Source organism: Sciurus vulgaris (assembly GCF_902686455.1).
Source record: "Sciurus vulgaris genome assembly, chromosome: 3".
NCBI lineage: Eukaryota > Metazoa > Chordata > Mammalia > Rodentia > Sciuridae > Sciurus > Sciurus vulgaris.
Genome location: NC_136463.1, coordinates 144,332,700 through 144,349,374, shown reverse-complemented (window position 1 = coordinate 144,349,374; position 16,675 = coordinate 144,332,700). Strand labels below are relative to the sequence as shown.

Sequence of the window (16,675 nt, the reverse complement as noted above, 5' to 3'; positions counted from 1 at the left end):
GGGACTAGCTGGAGAGAGCAGTTAGTCCCCACTGGGGTTACCAGACAGTGCTGACCAGCTGGATCTACTGGGCTCCACTAGTCTGAGGGCAGCTTTTGTTTCCCTGAGTCACCCTGGAGGTCATCCTCTGGCTGGTGTGCTACTGTTTGGAGAGGGAAGCAGAGCCCAGCTCAGGGAAGTGGAGAGGTCCAGGTCTTAACACCGATAAGAGGGGAGGGAATGAGATATTTCCCACCAAGGGATTGCTGCTGCTGTGTACTGGACAGTTCTGTCTTTGGTACCTGGGGTCTCTTTGCAAATTAAAATCCAGCAGTGGGAGGGAGAATGGTAAGTCACTCTTTTGAATTTCTTGATTCCTAATCTATGCCTTTGTATATTTTCAGGAAAATATTAATGATAAAAATTTTTCCTTCTGGCTTTGGATTGAAAACATCCTAGAACTCATTAAAAAACACCTGCTGTCTCTTTGGAATGATGGGTAAGGGCCACTGATGGGTATTTTTGAAACACGTTTTTAGTACATGCTCCCTTAATGAAAGCTGAGACAAAGCCTGAACTGGGCTTCCTTATTTGATAGGATTTGTGTTCACCTCACAGTGACATATACTTTTAGGCTATCAAGGCTTTACAAGAGCGGAACCTCATAAAATTAAACTTACCCTTCCTTAGTATGTGTGTATACATATTTGCATAATTAAATTTTAAAAAATTAACCTGAGTGCCATTTGGGCATTCAGCAAGTGTTTCTTGATCACCTGCCACCTTGTCCATAGGAAAGGAAACACTTTTCCACTTGGCAAATTTTATCTAACTCACTCCTAGGATGAGCTGATACTTCAACAAAAGCTTTAAATTGATCCAGAGATGCTAGAATGTGAATATATATTATCTGTGTCTTCCTCTTCAGCATAAAAAATGGGTAAATTCACACATTTTCATAGCCTTTAAAATCATCAAATGATGACAAAAGACCCATTAATCCAGCATAATCCGGCACATATTTAATGAACAGCTATAACATCCCTCTGGCATTGTGTTCTTGTTTATTTTTTATTTTTTTTTTTTAATTTTGTATACACGTGTAAGTGAAATGCTTCCTAAAGTTCCAATTAAATATATTTTTAAATAGTCTAGATCTTTATCATATATTCTCTTATCAAGTTATAGTCATTTTCTTGGTTTGTCAAGTTAACATGAAAATTTAAATCATGACTGAACTACAAGTGACACTGTTGATCTTCTCAATGTTTAGGTGTATCATGGGCTTTATCAGCAAGGAGCAAGAACGCACTCTGCTCAAGGACCAGCAGCCAGGGACATTCCTTCTGCGGTTCAGCGAGAGCTCCCGGGAAGGGGCCATCACGTTCACATGGGTGGAGCGGTCCCAGAACGGAGGTGGTGAGTGAAGGGTGCTGGAACACATGGGCCCCTGGGGTGCCACACCTGGCTGAAATCCTTCTTTGCCACTGCAGATCAGCTCAGACTTACCCAACTGAGCCCCCCAGATAGATTTAATAACCCCCGGTGCTTATTGGTGATTCACTGCCTAGGATGTTTTGTGGAAATGATGGCTTTTAAAAGATAAGGTCAAGTTCCTTCCTGTCAGTCAGATTTCTTATCTGCTGATAGGATGTGAGTCAATATCATCTGCAGCCAGTCCTTGGAAGAGATCACCTTTGCCACATTGTGAGGTTCCAGCGTCACTTAGGGTAACTCCAGAGTCAAGTGCACAGACAAGGACAGGCTTGGTGGGAAGACCCCCATACTGGTTTTCTCCACACACACTGGTAGCAGGAATTAGATGTGGACACTGTCAGGCTAAGCTGTAGTCTCTGCCTTGCCTTGAAACACAGCAGCTGCAGATATATCTGTTGTATATTGGATTTCTCTTTGACTAAATGAGTCCATGGCTAAAAGACTCCAGAAACCTTGGCATCATGAAGCAGAATTCTGGAGATGAAGCTGAACAGGGCAGATGAAAAAACAATATTGGCAGACTGAGTACTTTCCACAGCCGCCTACAGTTTGTTTAGAGCACTGAAGGCAAACTGATGTGTCGCGGTGACTTTCCTGTTGTTCATGTTTAGATGCAAAAGATGAAATACTTTCCTTGTTCTGTTTATTTTTGCTTCTAATGAAAAAAAAAGTGTGAGGAATAGGATCAGAGCCTGGTGTATGCAGGAGAGGTTGGAGCCTGTCTGTTTTCTTTTTTCCAGGGTAATTCATTTCCTGATGCAGCTCAGAGATGAGCTACAACCAATCAAAGAGGAAGAAAACATAACCAGAAAAATTTAAGCAGGGTAGCACCCGCCACACAGATTTAGGATATAGCATAGCATAAGTTCCAGAGATGATTCCCAGAGCACAGGCTAGCACATTCTGGAATGTGTGCACCCAGAAGTGGAATTCTGGATAAAGTAGGAAGAATCCAGTCTGGGAATAAGAACAGGAGTTAAACTGTGGCTTATTGCATTAGAGATTAGAAGAAAAAAGGAGATCTTTTCTTGTTTCAAAACTTGGTTTCTGTAGGTCATCACCATTTATTTTAATAAAAATTATGTTTTTTAATATGAAAAGAAAAATAAAGTGAGCTTATCTTTTAGTAACTTAATCGTGGCTTGAGCCAAGAAGACCTAATTGGTAATTAGTTACTTATCTGCCTATGGGCAGTGTTTTGTTGAAGATGAAGGCTTCTAAAGGAATTTAACAAACCTTTTAGCCAGACTTATAAATCTAGGCAAATAATGACAAATATGTTGTTACTGAGAGTAAAGACTGCCTTTGTTTTTCCCCTATTAAAGACAGGATTGCAATTAATTTAGAAATGAAGCAGTCCGTGGTATATGTGGCAACCCTGGATTGTAATTAGTTCTCATGAGCTCACTCACAACCATATATTCTGCAATGTTTTGTTTCTGTCTCTGTTGTTGTGGGATATTCTGTGGGACTCACTGAGTTTCTCTCCTTTTTAGAACCTTACTTCCATGCGGTTGAACCTTACACAAAGAAAGAACTTTCTGCTGTCACTTTCCCTGATATCATTCGCAATTACAAAGTCATGGCTGCTGAGAACATTCCAGAGAATCCCCTGAAGTATCTGTATCCAAATATTGACAAAGACCATGCCTTTGGAAAGTACTACTCCAGGCCAAAGGAAGGTAGGTGGGAGTGAACAGCCTCTGCCCTCCTGAGACACAGCCCAGTGCCATCTTTCCTGGTGGGCGAGTGTTATGTGCAGACCAGATTTACTAACAGGATTTACCCTTGCCATCCTTCCAGCAAGGGCCAGCCACCACTCTCTTTTGGATTAATAAAAGCAGACTTTCAAAATACAGTATAAACTCAGTGCAGTGGGAATGAGATGCATTATTTGGCCTAATATAGCAAGCAAGAAATGATTTATAATTTCATATTTTAGGGTTATTGGGAAAGTCCATTTCTGGTCTATGTATCTGTTATATGTCACTTTTTCCACAGGATAGGAACTATGGCCAACTGATTTATGCCAGCCTGCTCATGTTAAAATTGAGGAAACAGGTCCATGAGAAGTGAAGTGTTTCATTTAGGTCAACCCAGTTACTTGTTAGATCCTATTGTTATTAGTGGTTTTTATTAAGTGGAGGCTTTGTCTTAGGATACCAGTCTTATGCTTCTCAGTTGTCACTGAATTGCATTTGAAAAAGTTCAAGTTAGGTCCTTCTAGTTCTAGAACATGCCAGTAAAGCTATTTGTTCTTCAGAATGAGAAATCTCACTAATTTATTAGGACAAGCACTTTGGAATTAACAGTTGCATCTATAACATCAGCTAAACCAGTGAGAACTTAGCATGGGTGGCCATCTCGGAGGATTACAGCCTCAGGAGGAGAAAGCTCCTAGCTAGGCTCCTGCTGAGCCATTCCCCTTTTCCTTCTAATTGCTTCTTCATGCCCACTAGAATTTCAGGTGACTGAGGCAGGGTGGTCACAAGCCCTCAAAAGTTGCAGGACTCTGAGCTGCCAAGAAAAACAGAATTTTGATCCCCCAAAATATTCTTTGGTAATTTCTCTAATGGAAAGTTACATGCTGTGCTTGCTTCTAGCACCAGAACCAATGGAACTTGATGGCCCTAAAGGAACTGGATACATCAAGACTGAGTTGATTTCTGTGTCTGAAGTGTAAGTGAGCACAGAAGAGTGGCATGTTCCAAACCCCACGCTGCCAGCCTTGGCCCTGGCTGGGGCCTGGCGAGTGTATTTTGCTTTTCCTTTGTAATTGCTGTCGCCGTTACAGTTGGACTTGTTGGAAAGATCCTAATTAGAGATCCTGGTGTCACTGTCTGCCAGAATTTGACTGCCTTTAAAAACCAAAAACCAAAACAAAACAGGAAAACCAAAGTTGTATGTAAGGTATTTAAGTTCTCCCAAAACGGATACTTTGAAAAAGCATAAATAAAATGAACAAAAATTGCAAAGAGTGGGAAAGCAGTTCTTTTCAATCTAGAAAAGGCCAAAGTAATCATCAAGATACATTTTCTCCACTTGCTTTTATTCTGTTGTTTCATTTCATAAAAGGTAGAAAAAGGTTTGGAAAGTCATTGTCAGTTATTTGGCCTGCAGCACTGTCTTGGGCTGAGTGGATGTAGTCTTCATGTAAAAACACTCTGTGGAGCAGCTTTATCTGCATACAAACCTCAAGGTAGGGATGAGGGACTCCCCAGACATTTCTCTGGTGCTTTTCTGTCCAGGGTAAGCCACGGGGCACTGCTGTCCCAGGGTGGCACACAGCACGTGCTCATTCCGAGGCTTAACCAGGCAGAAGTGGCACAGGTTCCAGTCTGGCTGTGGCCCACTCACATCTAGAGTCCAGTACATACATTCCCAAGGGACCGGGCTGGGGACAGAAACCACCGGTGATCCATACATTTTTAGATGTGCTTTATAAGTGTGTATACTTTCCTGAAATAAAAAATGTAAAATGGTCATTCAGTCACAGACAAAAGATAAAATGTCTTAAGTCTGCAGTAGGGCTTTCATGAGGTGCTAACATTTCCCTTCCCTTCTCCCCTTTCCAGTCACCCTTCTAGACTTCAGACCACAGATAACCTACTCCCCATGTCCCCTGAGGAGTTTGATGAGGTGTCCCGGATAGTGGGCACTGTGGAATTCGACAGTATGGTAAGTACCACTGTAGGGGTGCTCCCAGCCCTGGATGAGGGGTGCCCTCTGAGTCAGGGTGGGCACTGTGGGCAGATACAGGGCCTGTCCTCAAGAAGGATCCTCTAGCAGAGCCAAAGAAAGGGCATTTTCCAGATGAACTAGGAAAAGGAAAGCCTGCTGTGTTTCAATAAGGTCCATCATCAGCAAGATTTTTATTCCTGGCACCCTCCAAAAAATAGGTGACATTTCAAATACTTATGTTTCCCCCTCTGCCCTTTGAAGTACAAAAGTTCTGTCCTTGTAGAAATTTCACATATCAGGGAACTAAGATTTTTCTGATAAAATGTTTTCCTTCTGCTTGGAGTCCCACCACTGTGTCTAGGTGGAGGAGTGTCATCCTTAGGAAAGGTGTTATTTTTAGGAGCTAATGCTGGGTAGTTTCAGTAATTACAGATTTACACTTAGCCAGCAGCCGTGAAACAGCTTCCTCTGCTTGCTGTTTGAGAAAGAATTTATGCTGCTAGCTCCTGAAGCTATGAAAGGCTTGCCCAAAAAAACAGCACAGGGGGTGAAAGAGTGAGTGAGTTTCATGATAGAAATAGGAACACGATTGTTTCCAAATGAGGTGATCTTCCTCTGGGAGAATATTTTTCAGTATATCAAACAGTATTGTTTGCCTTTCAACCAGAAATCCTTCCTCTTAAAGATTTGTTTGGTTGGCTGGGTTTTTGCTGATGCTATTTAATTTTAAGCTCTTTTTTCACATGGAGCTATTCCAGTTCATTTTTTAAAGTTGGTTTAGTGCTTAAAAAAAAAATCCCTCTCTGAGTCACTGCTGGCTTTTCTTCATCATTGCATACCTGGTGCCTGGCAAAAATAGGTTCTCAAAATGAGAGAGGAAGTCAGGGAGGGAGAGGGATAAGAGGGGGCGAGGTGTCTCTTGGAAACCTTCACGCGGTCAGGGAGTGTGCTTATGCGGCCTCACTAATACCTGCTCAGAGTCACGTTTCTTAGGTGTATCTTTTCGGTCTTTTTCCCCCTACTTTAGGAAACACAGGCTAAAATCTATAGAGCCTGTACTTTCTTACCTTTTCCTAATTATTGAGGATAAAAAAGGCCACTTAGAAAAATGCTTAGCTAGTGCGATAGCAAAAAAGTTTGGTCTGTGCACATGAGCCTTTTCTATGTGTAAGGTAGGATCCCAACATTGCTCTAAAAGTGCTTTATAAGCCCGACACAAAAACTCAGTGCACTTAAAGTCCAATTCAGAAAATATAAGCTTTATCAATGGAACCAAAAAGCAGGGCGATCCCCTTTTACACTTCCTTTGTTCCTGAGCAAAGTGCCTCAGCAGCTTCACTGATGATAGGTGGTACTTACTAAGTACCTCCCCCATCCCAAGCACTTTCCCACTAAAAGCCTCTAAGTTGGGTATTATTGTTGTTCTTATCTTGGAAGATACAGAACAGAGCCCCCTCACCAGTGATATAACTTGACTAAGATCCAGTAGTCAGTCAACAGCAGAACCAACATTTGAATCTACCTGGTGTCCCCAGAGTGCATGCTCCTCTCCACCATCCTGGAACACCTCCCACAATAGCCAGACTTGGCTTCATTCAAAACATTGATCCCGTAGTAGCTGTTTGCACAGGACTGAGCATTTTATTCTGCTTATTAAGACAAAGGCAGTGTGACCTCTGGGTGAGAGGCCTGTGATTGGGATTTGGCAGGCAGAGTTCCAACTCTGTCATCACCATTATTCCCTGTGACCTTGAGAAAATAAGATGGATTAGTTCCCTCCATCTGTGTAAGCAGTAGGACTGCCTCATGCATGCTCTCAGAATGATACTGTGAGAGCAATTTAAATAATGTAAATAAATGTCAGGAAATGGGTTTGCAGTCTTTGGATGTTCCTATAGCCATTCCATCCCACATGATTTCCTTCATTTCATTTCTGGAATAAAGTCAGTCTTTGTCTTCACCCCTGTCTTCTCTCCTCTCTCCAAACACCACGCACATGTACACACATCATTAAAGTCTCCAGGTAAGCCAATAGATGTGTAGAGCTGAAAGAGGCTATAAGGGAGACACAATACTGGTTAGACAAAATAAAAACTGGGTAAGTTTTTAACTCAGGTCAGCTCTACTGTGGTCTACTCTGTTCTCAGTCTTGGCCATAACTTCCATTTGGCATCCATTCTGGGAATCAGGGATGGAAGCAGCTCTCTCAGAGCTGGCTGATTTTTGCCCAGTCTGGAGGTTGTAGCTCTGGACTAGGGTAGCACCAGGGACTGATGCCCAGTGCAGCCTCAGGAGCAAGAGGACCACAGGCTCCTGAGGAAATTGTCCAAGAGAGCCAAATCACTAGTGTTTTCTGCCACATGATGGGTATTTGTTTAGTCTGGATTTTCTGTACAATAACTTTTCCCTCTGGGCTGTAAAAGAATCATTCTACCTTCCTAGAGACATTTGACCAAAGCTCATAACAACAACAAGAAAAAAGATGATGATAATTTATTATCTACTAATTTCCTTCTACTGTACTAGACATTTATATATGCTAATTTAATCCTTTCGACAAACCTATCTGCTAGGTACTATTAGCCAACTTCTATGGCTGAGGACCTTAACATGTAGAGGTTAAGTAATGTGCCCAATCACAGTGATAGGATTGGAATCTGGGCTTCCTTTTCTCTCTCTCCCCAATACCCCTAAAGTCTACCATCTTAATTATAACTTCATGCTGTCAAACAGGCTGCAGCATAGGGGCAGAACCTTCAGTGTGCTTTTCAATCCAGAATAATTTTTCTAAGACTCCACCATGTACCATGTACTACCGTGCACTTGAGATTTAGAAAAGCTCTCAAGGGCTGGGGATATACCTCAGTTGGTAGAGTACTTGCCTCATGAGCACAAGGCCCTGGGTTCAATCCCCAGCACCGGGGGGGGGGGTGCTAGAAAAGCTCTCAAGAGGCTTTTACTGTCTAGTGCTGTGTGTCCCAGTCCTGGTACTACTGGCATTTGGGGATGGGGAATTCTGTTATGGAGGCTGTCCTCTGCATTTGTATCCCTGGTCTCTCCCCTCTAGATAGATGCCAGTAGCACATACACCACCACATCCACTCATGACAATCAGAAACATCTTCAGACATTGCAGGGGACAGAACTGTCTGACTGAGAACATTTGATAAAAAGGGAAAGACCAGTGTGGGGTCAGGGAGTCAGTGGTAGGACAGTCAGTATTCCCTGATGAGCAATTTACTGTCTCCAGGTTGCCATTTCAAGGCAGCTGGGCAGAAGGCACTAGTAAGGGAGGTGAAGGGCATCTTAATAATTCTACTTCTTTGGCCTGTATTTGAAACACATTCATTTATTTTACCTACTGACTGACCTTTAAGGGAAATTCATCATTTCCCCCACATCCCTCTCTCCCTTGGCATATAACTCAGCATTTCCTCACTCTTGTTTTGTATGAGTGGATTTGCCACGTTGCTCTGTCCCCAGACTTGCATAACAGCAGAAAGCTTTATGCAGTCTGGATGGATTCACAAAATTAAGCCGGCACACTGTAGAGTAATAATCCATCAGCTTAAGTGACATAAAAGGTCTTGTTTAGTCCAGAAAATGGGTAGGCCATGCTGAAGGCCCTCAAATTCCATGGTGGTTATTGCTGTTAGATGTGTCTTCCTTCTACTCCATTCTCGAATAATGATGTTAAATATATGAACCTGCCTGTCACAAGATCAGTGTGATAAAATTAACCACCTTTTATCTTTTACAGATGAATGCAGTATAGAGCATGAATTTTTCTCGTCTTCTCTGGTGATATTTTTTCCTTCCCATCTGTGACTCCCTCCTGCTGCTCTGTTCCTTCATGTCCTATGTTCTTAGGGAAATGAAAGAAAGGACAACAAATTTGCTGCAGCCTATTGATAGCAAGTAAATATTTCTCTTATTTAGAAACATGTTACTCTGAAAGGCTTCATGCATTTTATTGAAGGTGAAACTGAAAGGCGCTGTCCACCGAGTGGATTTTGCAAATGAAAAACATCCAGATACACCCAAAGGCATCAGGATTAAAATGAGAGCCTTTTGGGAAAGGTGAGAAGTTTGGCAACAATTTAGCAAATGCTGTACATAAAGTCAGTGCTCAACTGTTACAGGTTGCTGGATAGATATTGGTTACTTGGGAACTTCTTGATGCAGAAAAGGTAAATTTCCATCTGATTTAAATATGTCTGGAAGTCTTCTATTGTTTTACCAAGGAGATAGTTGAAATTTATGTAAAATTATATATCAACACTTTATCAAAAGTAGCCATCCTACATCTGGGTAGGAGAAAAATAAATTTTGCTCTTCATTTTAATTACATCTTCCACACTGGCCATTTAAAACTAGAGACAAATTCTTTCTTTCTTGAGAGAATTAGCTTTTGTGTTGGTTATGGCTGAATAATAGTGGCTAATATCAATAGAAGGAAGTACATTTTCTAAATTCATTAATAGTGTTTTCTGTTCAATCTTTAATACCCAGAGCTGAGTATGTTTCACTTTCATCTTGGTCACTGGGGAATGAAATTGTCTTTGCCTTTCCATGAGAGGAGCCAAGCTATTAACAACAGCTCTCTCAAGGCAGATCTCCTTATTTTTTAAGTTGAAATTAATTGTAGATATAGATAAACCCAGGAATTTAATTCATGTTTCTTCAATGGGTTCATTTGTTTTTACTGTTATTAGCTGGTATTTAGTCTGTTAGCCATAAAATTGAGAAAGGAGTAGACAAAGTAGTTAGTGCTAGCTTCAATCATTAACCACCAGATAACATGAGAATGAAATAATTTCAGAACTCATGTACTATGTAACTGCATTGAGAACTGCATATTTTTCACTGATAAATGTGATTTTTATGACAATTAAATTTGCAGATGGTTCCATTATCTATCCTATGGCTTTTCCAGACACTTTTTTGAATGGTTGATGTTTTGTGATGTGTACTGTTGTTTTGTTTTTTTATACCGTCTCCTTTCATTAGTGTGGACACAGAGCAGTGATAAGGGGTGAGTCCACAGGGTTCTTCTGAATAACTTTCACAGACCGCTGTCTACATGGCTGCCTCTCCTTTCTCCATTTCCACCACCGCAACTATGTTATTACAGAATGCTGTGTTATTCTTTGGTGGCGATAAAATTTTCTTGAAGTCTATTTTATAATTAAAGCTAAAGTATATATGTATTACATTAAATATAATATGCACACAGTATTTTTTATTTTTCTTGGTACTATACACAAATTGAGGCCTCTTCTCAGTTTTTACATAGGATAGTGTGAACCTGGCTGGGTTTTGGTTGAGTTTTCAAACTAAAAAGATTAAGAAACAAGACAACATTTTTGTGAATATTGTTTCAAATTGCTGGGATTTAACTACTTGTTAAACTCTCCTTTAAGAATGATTTGGCATGGTTTCATTTTACTATACTAGCCAATCTTTACTATAAAGGTTTTAATAATGCTGGCATTATGAACTGTTTAATACTTATCTCATTTACATATCAGTCCTTATTTTATAGTAAAATTGATAACACTGCTTTCTTAAGTGTTCTCCTTACTCACTATGCTTGTAATCAGAATTTGAATGGCAGATTAAGATAAGTCAGTGGAAGAGATCAATTTGTAGTCTCATTTAATTGACCATTCTAAGATATTGCTGAGCAGGTCCTAGATTAAGTTATGTTGTGTTTTAAGTATATCTTGGATGGTGTTTGTATTACACTTGTAAATTTGGTAGGTGTTCTATAGCATAGAGCATACATGTACCACTTGGGATAAATTTATTATTTTTAAGAAAAGAGAATTATTTTCAGAGATGGCATTAAGTGAGCAAAATATTTTTACTGCCTACAAACTAAAGTGGAATATGAAGGCAGGTCTTAATGAACAAAGTAGTTCTCTGTCATATCTGACTACTCCAGGGAAAGGATAGGAAAAAGCTAGAAATTGTTTTGAAAATTCTTGTACTTACTGTTTGAATACAGATGCTGTTCCCCAAGTGAGCGGTATTTACTCAAGTGGCATCTTTTGGTTGGCTAAGATTCATTCATTAATTAATTCATTAAGTACGTATTGAGTGCCTGCCATGACCAGGCACTATTCTAGATGTTTCGGAAACACTGGTGAGAAAACATGATGAATCCTAGGATCCTGGATCATATAACCTTCCTATCTCACTAGGATCTGAGCTGGACCTTCTCTAATCTGATTAATCACATCCATCCATACATAACTAAAAAATGACCCTTTCCCCAAAAGCCTTTTTTCAAGTGACACCTTTTAACATACATAGGAGACTTCCCTGAACCATCCAGTCTATGATTTGTGAATATTTACTCATTTTACTATGAGCATTAGCAAGTAAAATCAGAAGATTACTCCAACCCCTAAAATAGCCCCACAAAAATAAAATGATCTTGTTTACAACAAAAATATAAGTTTTACCCTTGGAATTATCTATACATCTGTTGCCTCTGCACTGATATGTGTAGGTGAAGTTGACTACTTTATAGCTGTTATGTCTGTCCTTAAATCTCCACAGAGGAGAAGGGTTAGGGTTAGGGTTAGGGTTAGCTAATGTGAATTTTTAATAATTAAAATGCAAATTATATCCACAGTGGGCAGGACCTTGTTGTAGGATATAGGAAAAGAGTATGGGACTAAGAGTTCTATATCATGGCCCTTCTTGAGTCCCAGCTTCATCAATAGAGGAATGAGTTGGATGAGAGACTTTCTGATGTCTCCTGCATTTCTAAAAGGAAGATGGTACAACACTGTGGCTTCTACAGCCAAGCAATTTAGTCTGTGATAAAGAACTTTGATAGGTGAAAATGTATTGGCCGCCATGGTGTTCATGTACCTTCACTACAGTTAGAAAACCAAACAAACCCTAAGCCTGAAGGGAGAGTGCTCTGAGGACCAGGGTTTCTGGCACTGGAAGTGAATGCCATTTCCATGAACAATGAATTAGGCAGGAGCTGAAGTTTGCCAGCTGGTCCAACTCAGATCCTAGTGTGGCAGCACCAGGTTCAGCTCTCCAAGTAGATTAAGGCTTTTTGAAAATCACCTGTCCTCTCATTCAAGAATATGTTCAATGGTTCCATTCAACAAGGATTTACTGAGCACTTCATAACAATGAAAGGATAGTGTTAACTTCTAGAGAGCTAGAACATGCCTTGCCCATCCCCTCATCTTTAAGGATGAACTCCTTACAGGATTCTTAGCTTGGTCATTATGGTAACCCCACCTGACCCCTTGCATACTGCCTGGCTTATAGTAGGCATTAGAAATGGATCTGACCAACTGGAAACAGTCCCTATGCTCAGCAGAGTTCTCAACCCAGGATCATAAGAGAAAGACCTCAGTTGTTTTAAGAAAATTCTTTTTTCGCACTTTTTTCATACATGTATTTATTATGCTGTAAAAAGCAACACTAGCTGATTTCATTTAAAATAAAATGTTTCCCAATTTCAGAATACTTAACAATTTATAGTTTGAAGATTAGATTCACTTTGGGAGATGTTGGAAGCAAATACATTCATAGCTGTGTAATCTCCAGGAAGAATCCAGATCCATTATCGGGTCCTTCAGTCCCTGCTAGAGAGACCACAGTATCGATAGCAAATCCAACTCTGCAGCTACAGGCAGTGTGGGGCAGCAGTGGGTACAGCACATTGCCAAAGATGAGACTTAGAACCAAGACCAGTAAAAACAACAATGTACACAAAGCTTTATATTAACAACCGTCCAAAGCTCTCAGGATACAGAAAACAAAACATACGATTCTAAAGCTAAAACAAAAAGATCTTTGGAGTTTACTGATGGCAGCAGTAAACAAGCATTCAACAAGCATTTAAATAAAATGTACTAATTATTACCAGCCAGTAGCAAACAGCCAGAGTACCTGGCACAAAGTCTTAGATACCATTATGGGGAAATAATGGCACATTTAACTAAACCATAAAGAATTTTACAAAACAGTTTTGATCTGAAAAAAGAAAACTCTTTGTTCCTGAATAATAGAACCACATTATTTAGATAAAAGCCTCAAAACCACTCATTGGTAATCTTTAACCATGCAACTAGACCACCTTAATGTTTCATTTTAATCGTGCAGAGCAAGCTGCTGTTTAGGCAAAGTTATCCTTGTTGATTTTAATTAAAATGTATTCACCTCAGTACCTATGGGGATAATGCTGCTCCTTTGTAGCATCTTGCAAGTACAACTTATTGCATGGCTTAATAGATCTGTGGGGCAGGGACAGAGTGGTGACCAACCTCCATTCTCCCCACAGATGCTGGAACACAGGAGCAGTCTTTGTGCCTGAGCAGCTAAGGAACACTGGCATGGTTTCACCAAGGGAGGTGCAGACCTTGGGACTGGAAGGGCAGAGGCTAAAGCTACTGACTTAGACTAAAAGCAAAAATCAAAGCACCAGGGGACTGCTGGAGTTAACAGTGCCATCAGGCATAATAAAGCTTGGAAGCAGCAGTCTATGCTGATTGGGAGACAGGAGGAATTGCCACATTAATGTGGTAACAGCTAGCATTCATGTAGTTGAGAATTCTGCTCATTTCACTAAACAGCTTCAAATAAGTCCATGTGTACACGTGTATGGACAGTGTGCTTAATATCAGAAATCTTCACTAACATACCCCTTTATCTCTTTGAGGTATGATAGGATGCAATGTATGTGCATTTACTAGAAAATTCTGTTCTTCAGTTCCGAAGCCCCTTTTACCTACTTTCTAAATTAATCATGAATTAACTCCCTAAGACAAAATGATGGGTCTCAATTTAAAATGGAATGACTTTTTCTCATTATTGAACTATGGAACCCACCAAAAATTATACAGTAGAGGATCAGAAAAAATCTGGAGTGGTTCCCCCCCCCCCATGAGGACAAATATCTTGTTGCAGACTTTTAATAACAGGTTTAAAAACAAATGTTATTTGTAGCAGTTCCCATACTGTCATAATAACTTTGGTAGCTTAGAACATTTCTGAATTTGTCTTTATCTAGGAGCTGAGAAAATAACTTTTAAAGAGCTGTAGCAGCACATGCCTTTGTTTTTTCAGACCAAATAAATAGGACTAATTTATCCTTATTAGCAATTTCTTTCTGGTCCATCCTCTATACAAATGGCAAAGTACTAGCTCTGATACCAGAAATGTGAGGCATTTTCTGACTTACTGTGGAAACATGAAAACTGCATAGTACACCAGCACTCACTTTCCCAGCCAGAGGGAAGAGGCAGACAGCTGAAGTCTGAGAAGAGAGGCTGGACTAAGGGGATATCAAAAAAGGAAAAAATTTCAGAAGTATTATCAGTATATTCACACATATGTTTTGGTCACCAAACATGTCTTAAACATATTCCCTGATAAACTCTGATCAGAATTGGCCTATCCTACTAACAGCTGTTAACTATTTTAATTTTTAGAGTCACATCATGAAGCGAGGGTGATGGGAGACATTTTAAACACTCAACCATATTGTTGCATATTGTTGTTCAAACGCTCAAACTATAATCTATATATTTAAAGTCTTCAAAGTCACACTGTTTGCTTCTGAAGACAGCCTTGACCCCTTTGGACAGACTGTACAGCAGAGCTTAATGTATAAATGTGTATCAGCAGATCATCACCATAAATTTAAAGTTCACAAAACACACAAATGAATCATGAAGACCACATAGTTAAGCTAGCAATGGTAACTATTTCTTTTACATCAAATTATACAGTGCACGAGGTAAATATTGCTCACATTATGGAGGGAGACTGTTTTATTTCTATTTTTTCCCAAAGAGATCAGATTTGTCCTGTGCGCACAATGAAGAAAACTCCGGTAACACTGAAATGACAAATGTTGTAAAATATACATCACTACCAGATAGAAATACACACGTTCTTCATAATCATTTTCCACAATTAAATAGGTAAGTGATTTAAATCTTGGGATTTAAGACCATTATAACAATCCGTCAAGATTCTTATGAACTGTTTGGTTTTCTTTTCCATTGTCGGAGTCTCCTTGAGGTGTGTACTGGACTTGATATTCCTGGAGGATTTTGAATACATCATGGTGTCCAAAGTGCAGTGCTTCGTCCATGGGAGTGTTATTCCACCTAAACAAGTGGCACAGTATGGACAGGGTCATTAGGTAATTTCTGTATGAAGATGATCATACAGCATCCCTACGTTTTAAATATAGGTTAAACAGCCACGCAGGTTTAACCACTTTAGCAATATTACAAGTAAAAATCAATAGTAGAAATGCAGAAAGGGATTTATAATCTAAAAACATCTCACAGACAAGTTGGGTATGAGGATGAAGAGAAAAAGATCTCTGAGAGGAACTGGTTTATATGTCCAAGTGCTTATGGAGGGAACTTTATAAGGAAAGACTTAGCTTTGACAGACATAATAGACACCTCTAAGGTTGCTGAATTTTGACTTCAAGAAAAATCCAAAGGATTACTTTTTAAATAAAATGTTCAAAAAGGAATTCAGATATATATCCTAGCCTTTGACAGAAATTTGTGTTCCTGTCAATTCAAACATCACAATAAATCTCAGAAGTCTAGAAATAACCATGAGGTTAACTACGAGGGCTTAAACATGTATGGGAGGAACAAGACTAGCCCAGAGAAAGTGACATTTCCATTACCTCCATTGGGATAGGAAGCTGTGGGCTCACCTAGACCTCTAGCCAAGCAGAAGACTCACTTCCCCTTCCTTGTTAAGTGTTCTTCTGGGGATGTGCTGTTTAGAGCAAGGTAAATAACGATTCCAGGATATGAAGAAATGAAGAGGGGGCAGCACTGTGAACTCACCACCACAGCTCAGGGCAGGGATGAGTCTGAGTTCCCTGATTCAGCACAAATGAGGAGGCCCTTCTCCTGCCCTCTCTATTTGTGTTAGAGACTGCCAGTGTCCTCCTCTGTGGGCTCATGGGCCACTCTCTCCACTTCGCTTGTTTCCTTCTTTCCTTTCTCTCTGCAAACTTTTGCTTTCTTAACTGGTCACGTTATGAAACCAAAAGTGTTTAAAATTGTCTCATTTGTAAACATTTTTGGTAACCTGTTCTTAATTTTTTAAATCAGGTAAGTATTTTTTTGTGTTGCTCAAAAAACAGCTGGACTAATTTTTTTTTTTTTTTACTTCTGTACAGGCCTTCCCTAGTTGAGGGAGTCAGTGGCTCTAAAGAGGGACTTTTCAGTCATCTTCAACAGCATGCAATTATGTGGCTTTCGTAGGAATTGAAAACCAACCATAAGTTACCATTTTACAACTCTTTTTCCATGAAACAATGAAAAATAATCAACTTCAAAGAATATACTAATTTCACTCAAGCCTAGTTTATAATTTTAGGTGATACTGATTCTATGAAATGGAGAAAAAGAATTGTCTTGGGTCTGTAGCTTCCACCCTGGATTAGTTGAATAGTTAACTTAGCTAACTTGCCCCTCAGGTGGGCTCTTCTACTTCT

The 16,675-nt window shown here is 39.9% G+C and overlaps 2 protein-coding genes across 2 annotated transcripts in view; one reads left to right on the top strand and one right to left on the bottom strand.

Annotated features, from left to right (window-relative positions):
- STAT1 (signal transducer and activator of transcription 1) overlaps positions 1-10,076 on the top strand; it is a 37,086-nt gene extending 27,010 nt beyond the window's left edge. The window contains exons 19-24 of the mRNA XM_079135104.1: positions 384-478; positions 1,253-1,398; positions 2,973-3,158; positions 4,080-4,155; positions 5,052-5,154; positions 8,918-10,076. Of these exons, the coding sequence (XP_078991230.1) occupies positions 384-478; positions 1,253-1,398; positions 2,973-3,158; positions 4,080-4,155; positions 5,052-5,154; positions 8,918-8,932 (621 nt within the window). The 3' untranslated portion in view covers positions 8,933-10,076. The remainder of the gene's footprint in view (positions 1-383; positions 479-1,252; positions 1,399-2,972; positions 3,159-4,079; positions 4,156-5,051; positions 5,155-8,917) is intronic.
- Positions 10,077-14,882: 4,806 nt separating this feature from the next.
- GLS (glutaminase) overlaps positions 14,883-16,675 on the bottom strand; it is a 75,704-nt gene continuing 73,911 nt past the window's right edge. The window contains exon 18 of the mRNA XM_079135105.1: positions 14,883-15,311. Within this exon, the coding sequence (XP_078991231.1) occupies positions 15,155-15,311 (157 nt within the window). The 3' untranslated portion in view covers positions 14,883-15,154. The remainder of the gene's footprint in view (positions 15,312-16,675) is intronic.